Source organism: Crotalus tigris, unplaced genomic scaffold (assembly GCF_016545835.1).
Source record: "Crotalus tigris isolate CLP2741 ecotype Arizona unplaced genomic scaffold, ASM1654583v1 scf7180000017742.2353718, whole genome shotgun sequence".
In the NCBI taxonomy this organism is placed as follows: domain Eukaryota; kingdom Metazoa; phylum Chordata; class Lepidosauria; order Squamata; family Viperidae; genus Crotalus; species Crotalus tigris.
In genome coordinates this window covers 436,644-449,652 of record NW_024096609.1, presented here as the reverse complement: position 1 = coordinate 449,652, position 13,009 = coordinate 436,644, and the positions used below count along the sequence as shown (strand labels likewise).

The following is a 13,009-nucleotide window of genomic DNA, read 5'->3' as shown; positions in this document are numbered from 1 at the left end:
CTTCGACAGCTGATCTGCAGGCCATGCTCGAGAAGCTCCAGGCTGGTGGAGATGGTCAGGTTCCTGACCTGGAATGTTAATGGCTTAAATGTGCCACAGAAACGAAGAAAGATTTTTCATTACTTGAAACAACATAATAATGACTTGATATGTTTGCAAGAGACTCATATAACTTTAAAGGATTCTAAATTTTTGATGAATTCCTGTCTGGGCTCACATTTTACTGCTCCAGCTCCAGGGAAAAAAGGGGGAGTGGTAATTTATGTGAGGAAAACTTTTTCAGCTAAACTAATTGAGGCTGATTCTGAAGGAAGATATCTTTTTGTGGAATTATTATTACAAGGCCGAAAAGTTCTTATTGTTGGACTATATGCTCCCAATCAACAACAGAAATAATTTTATAAGTTGCTGCATGGCAAGATATCTCAGTTGGATTATAAATCTGTAATTTTGATGGGTGATTGGAATGGGGTGTTAGACTCAACTATAGACAAAAGGAGTTCTTCTAAAACTTTTATTCAAACCAAACTACCTACGACTTTTTTTGATTTGAAAGAAGAATTGGAGCTTATTGATATTTGGCGAGAAAGGAACATAAGTGATAGAGACTTTACTTTTTATTCTGATAGACATCAGTCATTTTCAAGGATTGATTTTTTTATTACTAGTGACTTCCTCTCTAGAGTGAGGAAGGTGAAAATTTTTCCTAGAACATTGTCAGATCGTAGTCCTGTGTGGATGGGGTTATACTTGGAAGATGGGAATAGAAGATCTTGAGAACTTGTTTAATCGGGAGGAGTTTGTACAAAAGTGTAAAGAGCATTTAAAGGATTTTTTTGCTATAAACATGAATAAGGGGACATCGATGTCTATGGTTTGGGATGCCAGTAAGGCATATATGAGGGGAATTTTGATTCAATTGAATATAGTTTTTAGGGAAAAAGGGTTACAAAGATGTAGAGAAATAGAAGAAGAGATTAAACTAAAAGAACAAGAGTTGGTTCTTAACCCAACTGATAATAATTTAAAGGTATCCATAAAGATGCTTAAGGAACAATTTAACATGTTGATGGCAGATCAGGTGGCTACCAATCTGTCGTATATGAGACATAATACTTTTTGCAATGCGAATAAGCCTGGGAGGTGATTGGCTTATCAGTTACGAAAGAAACAGAAAGCTAGAATTATACAGAAAGTAAAGTATAAAGGTACTGAGGTTTTTCAGCAAGATTTGATTAGAAAAAGCTTTTTGGATTTTTATACAAAATTATATTCAAGTGATAACATAAAGGGTTTTGACATAGATAAATATTTACAATCAGTACATTTTCCTAAACTCTCAGAGGAACAACAAAATGGGATGAATAGCTTAATTACTGTGGAGGAAACTGGTTTAGCTATTAAGCAGTTAAAGGTTGGAAAGTCTCCTGGAACAGATGGATTGACTTCGAGGTATTATAAGATTTTATCTGAAGAAATGATAGGACCATTAAAGGAACTCTTTAACAGTATTTTGTTGGGTATGCAAGTTCCTCCTTGGAAAAGAGCTTTTATATCATTGATTCTGAAGGAAGATCAGGATCTTACAGAGCCTAAGAATTATAGGCCAATCTCACTATTAAATGTTGATTATAAAATTTTTACAAAAATTCTGGCAAATAGACTAATGCAGGTTATGAAAGATTTGATTCATAGTGATCAAGCAGGATTTATAACAGGGAGATATATGAAACATAATGTTAGACAAATTATTAATTTAATTGAGTACTTGGACAAGAATAACCAGATTCCTGTGGCTTTTATCTTTTTGGATGCTGAAAAAGCTTTTGATCAATTAGACTGGCAATTTTTATTTTTATTGGTAGAGAAAATGAATTTTGGGGATAATTTTTTACATGCACTTAAAGCTATATATCAGCAGCAATCTGCACAAATTGTTGTAAATGGGGGACTGACTGAGAATTTTAATATTCAAAAAGGGACAAGACAAGGATGTCCATTATCCCCATTGTTATTTGTTTTAACATTGGAAATTTTATTGATTCAGATTCGAGAATCAAAGTTAATCAAGGGTGTAAAGATAAGGAAGAATGAGTATAAATTGCGGGCATTCGCGGATGATTTGGTTTTAATTTTGGAACAACCGAATCAAGCGATTGATGGTTTATTAGAACTTATAACACAGTATGGGAATGTTTCTGGTTTTAAAGTTAATAACTATAAGACCAAGATATTATCTAAGAATATGTCAGTTAAGGACAGGGAAAGTTTGATTAAAGCCACAGGTTTTCAGATGGTAAAAAAGGTTAAATATTTGGGAGTATATCTAACTGCTTCAAATGGAAAATTGTATAAGAACAATTATGAACCATTATGGGCAAAAGTTCAAAAGGACTTAAGAGACTGGAAAAAATTGCAATTGTCATTGTTGGGGAGAATTTCAGCCGTAAAAATGAATGTTCTACCAAAGTTTCTTTTCTTGTTTCAGATGATACCTATTCTTAAAAAAGAGGCAAATTTGGAGGAATGGCAAAAGGATATCAATAATTTTATATGGGCCGGGAAGAAACCAAGGGTTAAGTTTAAGATATTACAGGACGCTCGAGAAAGAGGGGGACTTAAGGCATCTAATTTGAAATTATATTATGATGCAGCCGCCTTAACTTGGTTAAGTGATTGGCTTAACTTAACAAATATGGATATTCTTTTTCTGGAAGGTTGGGATTTAATATATGGTTGGCATGCATATTTAATTTTTAATAAGAAAGTCGATCGGACTTTTAAATCACATATTTTGAGGAATGCCTTACTTCGTGTTTGGAAAAAGTATTATTATAGATTAAATTATAAAATACCTATCTGGGGGATTCCCAGACATGCAACTGAGGGAACTTCTAAGGGGACAAATTTTGATAAAATTTCGTATAAAGAATTGTTAATTTGCTCTGGTTCGAATTGGCTTTTGAAATCCCTAGATGTATTAAGGCAGGAAAATATTCTACAGTCATGGTTTCAATATTTACAAATAGTGGACAGATGGACTGTAGATAAGAAAGAGGGAATAACATTAGAAGATAAACAATTGGTTATTCAGATTAAAAATCAAAGTCCGGCTCATATAAAAAGAATATACAATGTCTTATTAGAGTTAGACTTGGAAACAGAATTGGTTAAAGATTGTATGATTAAATGGGCTCAGAATATATAGGAACCGATCTCATTGGATTTATGGAGATAATTTGGACAAGAAATGTTAAATTTACACAAGCTCAAAACTTGAGAGAAAATTTTTATAAAATGTTTTATAGATGGCATTTAGATCCTAAAAAATTATCTTGTATGTATTCTAATATACAGCCCAAATGTTGGAGATGTGGCAATAATGATGCAACATACTTTCATATTTGGTGGAATTGCAAAAAAGTAAAGGCTTTTTGGATTATGATTTGGTGGAACATTCAAAAGATTTTTAGAAGAAAGATAAAGTTTACTCCTCAACTATTTTTACTTGGTATTTTCGTTGACTTAAATGAAAAAGAAACTACTTTGATGTTGAATTTATTAACTGCAGCAAGGTTATTAGTAGGTTTATACTGGAAGAAAGATTCTTTGCCTACTTTAGAAGAATGGATATTTAAAGTATCTAGTTTTGCAGAAATGGCAAAAAATTCTGCTTATTTAAAGGATCATACACAAGAAAGATATATTATTGTATGGAGAAGATGGATAGATTATATTCAGAAAAAGTATGGAATTAAAAAGTTTCATTTATTTTATGAATGAATATTAAATATTATAGAGAATTGTTTTATAGGTTATGGAGTTAAAGGTTAATTATGATATTTTCTTTTCTTCTTTTCTTTTTTTATTATTATAAATTTTGTTATTATTAACCCTGTATTCTGTTCTGGGAAGTGAAGGGAGGGGGGTGGGGGTGGGAGGGAAGGTAAGGGGGGGTAAAGGATAATGGTTGCTTATGAATTTATTTTACTTTATAATTTTATTGTATTTTTATAATGTTTGTATGTTAAAAAATAAAAATTTTCAATAATAAAATAATACCACAAGTAACAGTGATAAACAGGTCAACAACCCAAAAATAAGTTTTTTTCTATTAAAAGAAGAGAAATAAATAGAGGTTAGTATAGCAGGAATGGACATCAGGGGCACAGCATTTGTTCTACCATGATGGGCTCCAATACTGGATTCTCACCCATAACATTCAAGATGACCTTCCAGCCCTGCTGTACAAGAACTTTGGAATGCACAGATTCTTTCAGTGTTTTTTTTTTTTTTACAGATGCAACTTCAATAATTTCCCATTTGTCTTCATATTATTTATCTCAATGTTTGATTTGTAATGTTATGGCAGTCTATGAGAGTATGTTATACACAGAAGCATTCTGAAGAATGTGTTTTTATAATGCCTTTATAACAAAAGAGAAGCTAAATAGAAATTAGAAATGTTATAACATAGAAGGAGGAGACTCTATACCAGTGGTGGCAAACCTATGGCATGCGTGCAGAGGTGGCACTCGGAGCCCTCTCTGTGGGCACGCGCGCCATGCCCCAGAGATGGCAACCATCTTCTTCAACCAGCTGCCCGCTAACTTGCTGAGGTCCCACGTGGCCGGATGCATCCCAGCACCCATGCGCTTGCTGGCCTTTGTGTGTGGAGGCCGATGGTGTCAGACAGCAGCCCCCTGGCCCCTGCCTCGCCTTGCCCTGCGACATGGCACCCCCGCCCTGCCTCGCCTCATCTCGCAGAACCAGCCTCCTACCCACTGCCCCACCAACCAGAGACCCCTGGATCTCCCCCAACTCTGCCCGCCCCCCACAGGCGTCCCTCCCCAGGAGCAACATCAAGTTGGCCATGCCCATCCTGGCCATGCTCACCCATCTGCCATGACCACTGTAGCCATGCCCGCTCAGCAGGCCACACCCACCCAGCGGCCACGTCCACTCAGCACCCGACAATACATAAGTGGGTTTTGGGTTGAAGTTTGGGCACTCAGTCTCTAAAAGGTTCGCCATCAGTCTATACCATTCCAGACAAGTGACTATCCAATCTCTTCTTAAAAGACTCCAGTGACGGAGCATCCACAAATTCTGAAGGCAAACTCTTCCAACTGGTTGTTTGTTCTCACTGTCAGATCCAAATCCACCTCAAGCATCAAGAAGGTGCTCTCAAGTTTAGAGGAGAGCCAAGACATCCCTTCCAGCCCATTCATTCAATTTTTAAAGCTGAAATTATGCTTTTGCCCCTCAGTCCCTCAACTGTCTGCTATTTTTTGTCATTTCAGTAAGAAATACATTAGAGAGGGCTGTCATCCCCAATCAAATTTATTTCTTTTCCCAAACCACTAAAATATATGTACACATAAGAATATACTGCAGACCTTTATGCAAATTCAACACGTAGCATAAGAAAACAGTTTCAATGTGTTCATATGGGAGAGAGAAAATAACAGAGAAAACACTAAAACCACTGCCAAGATATAGTGCCTACTTTCCAATAAATGCTGCACCCTCTGAGATGTAAGGGTGGGTTTAAATGGTGGAGACTGGCTATGTAAGGCAAGTACATTTACCCCAGTTCACTTAAAAATCTGCCCACTGACTTGAAATCACATGCTTGATTGTGGAAACACAACCCCATTTATTCCGTTTTGGTTCAGTGGGTTTTGTAAACCCAGAAAATGGGTTAATTCAATTGTACTCCAGCTGCCCTGCCATCAAATGTGGAAGTCAGGCTTACCTTTTATTGTGCTCTTAAAGGGAACGTCCATATTTGACTGCATCTGTGTCAGCTGGTTGAAGGTGTCCCTCTGAGAAGGATGCAGGATATCCTTTAAGAAAATAGCCATTGATCAGGCTCACTAATGTACAGCCAGTACCATGTATGTCTTGGTGTCTTTTCCGCTCCAGAGGCATGGACTGAGGTGTGCACTTTAGAGAAAGAGCTGCTTGTTCCTGTCAGTAAACAGGGTTGCCATAGAGCTGCTGTGATGAAGCTGTGCTTAAAGCAGCTGCTCAAAGCTCGGGCTGCACAATGCAGACTTTACAGGCTACCCGACTGTATAAGGATTTTTTTCTTCTTCACTGCCCTGGGGATGAGAAGCTGAGCTATAAAGTGAGGGTATTTTATGGCCATCTAATGTGAGTATCATGCTACCTTCAAATCTTGATTATCTCTGGATTAGAGCCTCTATTGCCTCTTATATCACAAAATGAATGTTTAGTCTTTTCCTTTCTGGGATCAGTGGCTAGAAAGGAATACTACTGGCACACTCTTAAAGTGACCTTAGATTTTTTCCAAATTTCTTGTCTTCAAGCAGATCCTGTTATTTCCCTTTTAACTCAGTTCCATTATTTGTTAAGGGAGCAAATAGCCATAAAAACAATCCCAAATATTTTATAGCATGCTTTTTTATGGAGTACTGTTAAAGACCACTTAGAAACTTCAGTTCTCATGGTATCTCCAGACTTAATTCCAAAACATTACTGGACCTCAATCAGCCCTTACCAGTCTGGTCTCTTCCAGATAAGTTGGAACAAGTTCTATGATTTTCCAGCCAACTTCTTTACAGAGCAACACATCATAGAAGGCTGCCCTGGGTCATCTTCTCAAGTACTAGCTCAGGACTCAGATAAACTTCCCTGCTGAACGCTACATCAGTGGCAACACTTCAGAAAATGAGAAGTTGATGCAGCAAAATTTTCAACTCCAATTATTGTTCTGAATTCTACAAAAAAAAAATATTTTTTTTTTTTGAAAATAAGAATGATTGGAGGCCATATCCAACCTGGAAAATAAAAAGAAAGCTGGGGTATTTTAAAAAGTAACCTCATAGTTGGTCTTCTATTCAATGGATGTTTTGAGATTGGTCCTATCCATGAAAGCAATTTTCTTGTAACAGAACCTACATCATGCTTCCCAAATTTTATATCTCTGGGTCTTTCTGGCACCAGGGACCGGTTTTGTGGAAGACAATTTTTCCATGGACCAGGGTGGGGGGGTGGCTTCACGTGCAATCTAGATCCCACACATGCACAGATAAAGCTTTGCTCACTCACTTGCTGCTTGTGCGGACTGGTTCCCAGCAAGCTGCAGGCAGGTACCAGTCCATGGCCCAGAGTTTGGGGACCCCTGGTCTATAGGCCCCAAAGATTGTCTCCTCAGTCAACATTTTGGCCAGCTGAAAGCAGCAATAGCAATAGCACTTAGACTTATATACTGCTCTATAATGCTTTATAGCACTCTCTGAGCAGTTTACAAATGTCAGCATATTGCCCCCAACAATCTGGGTCCCCATTTTACTGACCTCGAATGGATAGAAGGCTGAGTCAATCTTGAACTGGTCAGAATTGAACTCCAGGCTATGGGCAGAGTTAGTCTGCCATACTACATTCTGATATGACATTCTGTCCACAGTTATTTTCAGATCATAACCCCTCCCAGATTTCAGCCTTGAAAGGTTTTGCACACCTCTGATCCTGGCCTTGAAGGATTTTCCGCCCAGTCATTTGAGATCATGGTATATGTATAAACCAGTATTAATAGCCGCCTCTTCTTCCTGGATGGTGGTGTACTGCAATGAGTAAGTCACCTCCTTCTTCGTGTTACTGTATTTCTCTAACTGAGTATAAGATTCCCAAGCAGTATAAGCAGTTTGGTCATCTAAAGAGAAACAGACAAAATAATAACCCATCTGTTGTTCCATGCTCATGCTTCTAAAGCTCCCCTGATGTAAATCAATGTGGTGTTCTCCTACAGCTAGCATGGCATTGTGATAGCTTGTTGGAGCTAGTATTGTGACATCAATGATGTCAGCAATCCAGTTACAATTTCCTTTCAGGAAATTTGCATCTTACAGCTTTGCTAGTTTGGTTGTCTAAAGTGCTTGTTGAGATATAAAGATTAAAAAACTAAGAACATGTAAGTAGCATAGGTAAGAGTGGGATGAAGATTCGCTTACTTAGATAAACATAAAGCTTAGTGGATTTCTAAAGACAAAAAGTGGAGTTGAGAAAGAATTAAAGTCCAAGAAAAAAATAGTATATCTTATAATGGATATAACTAGAACCCCATCTAATGCAATCAGGACTTCCCTTGACATTATAGTGAGAAAGGGCATAAAATAAGTCTTGAGAATTGTACCAAGGACTGTGTGTGGGCAGTAAGATGTAAAACTGGAATTTGTAGTAAAAACAGAAAATAGGAAAAGTTTATTTAATAATAATAATAATAGTAAAGTTGTCTTGGAGGTTATCTAGTCCAACTCCTGCTCAGGCTAGAAACCCTATACCATTTCAGACAAATGGCTGTCCAGTCTCTTCTTAAAAACTTCCAGTGTTGGAGCATTCACCACTTCTGGAGGCAGGTTGTTCCACTGGTTAATTGTTCTAACTGTCAGGAAGTTTCTCCCTTAGTTCTAGGTTGATTCTCTCCTTGATTAGTTTCTACCCGTTGCTTCTTGTCCTGCCTTCAGGCACTTTGGAAAATAGCTTGATTCCTTCTTCTTTATGGCAGCCCCTGAGATATTGGAATACTGCTATCATGTCCCCCCTCATCCTTCTCTTCATTAAACTAGACATACCCAATTCCAGCAGCCGTTCCTTGTATGCTTTAGCCTCCAGTCCCCTGATCATTTTGTTGCTCTTCTCTGTACTCTTTCTAGAGTCTCAACATCTTTTTTACACCATGGTGACCAAAACTGGATGCAGTATTCCAAGTGTGGCCTTACCAAGGCATTGTAAAGTGGTATTAACACTTCATGTGATCTTGATTCTATCCTTCTGTTAATGCAGCCTAGCACTGTGTTGGCTTTTTTGGCAACTGCAGCACACTGTTGGCTCATAGTTAGGTGATTGTCCACTAGGATTCCGAGGTCCCTCTATTTTATTTAGTGTTTCAGTTTCAAGGCCTTCAACTCCATAGCAACTCTGTCTGGCTTACAAATAAAAATTAAAAGAAAACAAAATAAGACCACTAACTGGAACCAAAACTCAAAAAGCCAAGTAGACAATAATCCATTAAAAGAGGCTCCACCCTCAACCTAGCCCAAGGCTTGGGAGAAATCTGAGTAAAACACCATTTACTACTTTTTCATTAACTGATTTCCACCAAACTAACTGAAGTATTCTTTAAACCACAAGATTTACATTCAGCTAGATGATTGACTGTTTGGCAAACAGCAGCTAAGGAAGAGCTTGGAGACCAGGATTCCTGCCTAGGTTTATGTCCTGGAGATGCCAAAGACTGAGCCTGAAAAAGTTTTGCATACAAATTATGTGTTACTACTATTGAGCTATCACATTCCCCTAGAAGGGAAGAGGACCTCTGGAAAGTAAAGAAGCACTGAATAGAAGGCAGGGAGTCAATCAATGGAGAACTAGTCAAAATGTCATGGAAGCAAAGAACCCCCCTAATCAGGATGATTAGACAGGTTAGAAAGCCATGGCCAAGTAACCTGCATTGGAGTGGTACCTACCTATATCCAGGAATATTTGCTAGCTAACATTAGAGTCACTTCTTGAACTGGTTAAGAAAAGAAGTTTCAATGGAGGACTTGAGGGCCAAAGTCAGTGTACTTTTCAAATGTATTCACTTCAAGGAGAGTTTACTGTAAAGTTTGATCCCGGGGTTAAGGAATAGTACAAAACTCCAATAAACACATTTTGTTGTTAAATTTGACTTATTGTTATCAAAGTGGGGATCTTGGCTAGACATGTTGTTCCCAGCAAAAATAAAGACACTGTTCTAACTTCACAGTTTCACTAAGATTTCTGTTACAATTCTTTGCTTGAACCCCCAGAACAGATTGACTAATTTAGATTTCCAGTATATCCTGCTTTTATTTTGTACAACACAAAATGGGGGACATGATTAATTAATTTGTTTAAAACATTTATATAACTGTCCATCTTATAACAAACTCTAGGTGGCTCCCAATAATAATAATAATAATAAATGCACCCTCCTCTTATTTTACTTACAACAATAACCCAAGTCATCCAGCTGGCTTCTATGCAAAAGAGAGGACCAGAACTCATAAAAGAGCCGAGGTGGCACAGCAGTTAGAGTGCAGTACTGCAGGCCACTTTAGCTGACTGTGTTCAGCAGGTCAGCGGTTCAAATCTCACCGGCTTAAGGTTGACTCAGCCTTCCATCCTTCCAGGGTAGGTAAAATGAGGACCCAGATTGTTGGGGGCAATGTAAATATATATATACATTGCTTACTGGTGTACACCGCTTAGAGAGTGCTTGCACTTAAAGCGGTATATAAGTCTCATAAATAAATAAATAAATAAATAAATAAATAATAAATGATGTCCCAGCTTCAGTTGCCAGTCCAGCACTTCAATTGCTACATTAAACTTGTTTTCAGACTAACCAATACTATCTGATACTGTACTTTTGCAGGATAAAGTTTGGCAAATGATACTGCCAGCTAGTAAGAAATCTGAGAGAATAAAAATTGCCATAGTAGAAAGCTTTGTGGGGAAGATTCCCTGAAATTAAATTAAGCTGTCAAAGCAAACAACCCTTTAGTTTTGGCAACACCAGAAAAAGACCTGAATGCTTCTGGCAGATTCAAATCAAGCCACCCTCTTGACAGAGTTACTGCTTGCTTAGGAACTGTTATGAGATGCTGCAGAATATTATATCAGAGTCGAAAATAGTTGGCATGGATTAATCAGGAGAACAAGAAACCCCAAAAGCTGAGGCTACAGAATTTCTCCCAGCCCTTTGGTTGTTATTTAAGTGTAATCTTCTGCCAGATAAAAATGTAGTTTAAAAATGATGATGATGATGATGTTGTTGTTGTTGGAAGGGACTTGGAGGTCATCTAGTCCAGGGATAGGCAACCTTGGCTCTTTTATGATTTGTGGACTTCAAGTCCCAGAATTCCTGAGACAGCATGGCTGGTTCAGGAATTCTGGGAGTCGAAGTCCACAAGTCATAAAAGAGCCAAGGTTGCCTACCCCTGATCTAGTCCAACCCCCTGCTCAGGCAGGAAACTCTATACCATTTCAGACAAATGGTTGTGCAGTCTCTTCTTAAAAACCTCCAGTGTTGGAGCATTCACAACTTATGGAGGCAGGTTGTTCCACTGATTAATTGTTCTAACTGTCAGGAAATTTCTCCTTAGTTCTAGGTTGCTTCTCTCTTTGGTTAGTCTCCATCCATTTCTTCTTGTCTTGCCTTCAGGTGCTTTGGAGAATAGCTTGACTCCCGCTTCTTTGTGGCAACCCCTGAAATATTGGAACACTGCTATCATGCCCCCCTCATCCTTCTCTTCATTAAACTAGACATACCCAATTCCAGCAACCGTTCCTTATATGTTTTAGCCTCCAGTCCCCTAATCATCTTTGAACTCTTCTCTGTACTCTTTTTAGAGTCTTGTTCTGTTCTCGATGAAAAGGCATTGAGATGAAACAGGAGTAACAACAGTCTTCTCTTTATTCAATCACCAACAGAACCAAAATCAAAATGGCATGGATTCCTTTTATACCCCTTTGCAGGACAGTGTCAGCCAATGAATGCAACGTATTTCTCCCACCTTGCGCATATGCAATAGGCTGGAGACAGCTTGTCTGGTCCTAGGCATCCACGTGGTCTGCCCGGGCCTCTCTGCAGCTTCCTGCACCTGCTGAGTCACTCAGCAGGCCCAGGACATAACACCCCTCCCCTCTTATTTCAAAACATAGTACTTAATATTTTACACTACTACAAATCTAATACATCAATCCTTCATCCACAATACAGTAATACATACTATTTTGCATTACTATAAATCTAACACTCTTCTTTTGAGTACATTCTTATGTCTAAATAACCATTAGGCCCGTCTACCTATTGACAGGAACCTGTAAGTGTTTGGATAGACCTCTGGCCCGCTCAGATCTTCTTGGAGCAGGTTTGATTGCCTGGTCTGCAAGTTCGCTTGCCTGGCTCGGCAGATCAGGACTTTGATGCCCCCTAACTTCAGGTGACCCTCTATCATGCTAACTGGCTGGATCCTGTAAACCCAGACCAGAGTTCCTTGGTGGGGTGGAATTCCCCAAGTCCACAATTCCCCAAGACCCCTCTTGGGAGCACTGTCCTGTGAGCCCAAGACCAGCAGATGGAGTGGCCTGAAAAGCCAGTTGCAAGCAATGTCCCATGGACCTGGTGCCTGTGCCTGAATCAGAAGCCGCCTCAGTGGCAAAACCCCCTACTGGTGCCTGTGAAGCTCCACTTTTGCGGACAGACTGTGGTCCATGATCGTAATCGTGGTCCTCCTCCCCCCGAGAGCAGAGTCAGAAGCGGAAGTGTGGCTGGGAAGCCTCCAGCACAGTTGGTCGATGTGTCGACAGAGCACCCAACCATCATCCAGGGCCACTTTGTATGACAGCGGCCCAGTGACTTTGCAGACCACTGCTGTCATCGAGAGATGTCCAGGTCCATAGTTCCTTGCTCAGACTGAATCGCTCACCTGTAGTCTCCTAGGTGCCCGCGGCTGTGACACCTGTGAAGCCACCCGGTCTGGGTGCAACCTGTCCAGTTTTGTAATGAGTCTGCGACCCCAGTGGAGTTCAGCTGGGCTCTTTCCAGTAGCTGTGCAAGGTGTGGTGTGTTGGCAAAGAAGAAAGTCAGCTAACCTGTGATGCCAGCTTCCATGAGTGATCCTCTTTAACCTATGTACAGGAGCCTGGGGCATTTCAGGCCTAGACTGTTAGCAAACAGTGCACCCGTGGATCTGGGCCTCAACCTCTTTATCGAACCCAGGCCACCAAAGATGGCTGCGCACAAGCGCCTTCATCCAGACTATTCCTGGATGTCCCTCATGCAGAGAGAGCAAGACTCTAGTCCTCAATGAGACTGGGATGACTACCCTGCTACCCCATAGGACACACCTCTTGAAGGTGGATAGCTCGTGCTTCCTCTTCCAGAAACTCTGGAACTCTGTGCCAGGAAACGTGTCAGGCCATCCTGACAGCACCCATACCAGCATGTGTGTTA

The 13,009-nt window shown here is 39.6% G+C and overlaps 1 protein-coding gene across 3 annotated transcripts in view; it reads right to left on the bottom strand.

The window, feature by feature from the left end:
* LOC120306614 overlaps window positions 1-7,722 on the bottom strand; it is a 39,551-nt gene extending 31,829 nt beyond the window's left edge. For 2 of the 3 annotated variants that reach the window (XM_039340198.1, XM_039340197.1), the window contains exons 1-2: window positions 7,490-7,722; window positions 5,759-5,849 (exon numbers count right to left, since the gene is read on the bottom strand). In XM_039340198.1, coding sequence (XP_039196132.1) covers window positions 5,759-5,849; window positions 7,490-7,537 — 139 coding nt within the window. In that variant the 5' untranslated portion in view covers window positions 7,538-7,722. Of the gene's footprint in view, window positions 1-5,758; window positions 5,850-6,526; window positions 6,747-7,489 lie in introns of all 3 variants that reach the window. The other variant, XM_039340199.1, reaches the window with a different exon arrangement.
* Window positions 7,723-13,009: the final 5,287 nt, after the last annotated feature.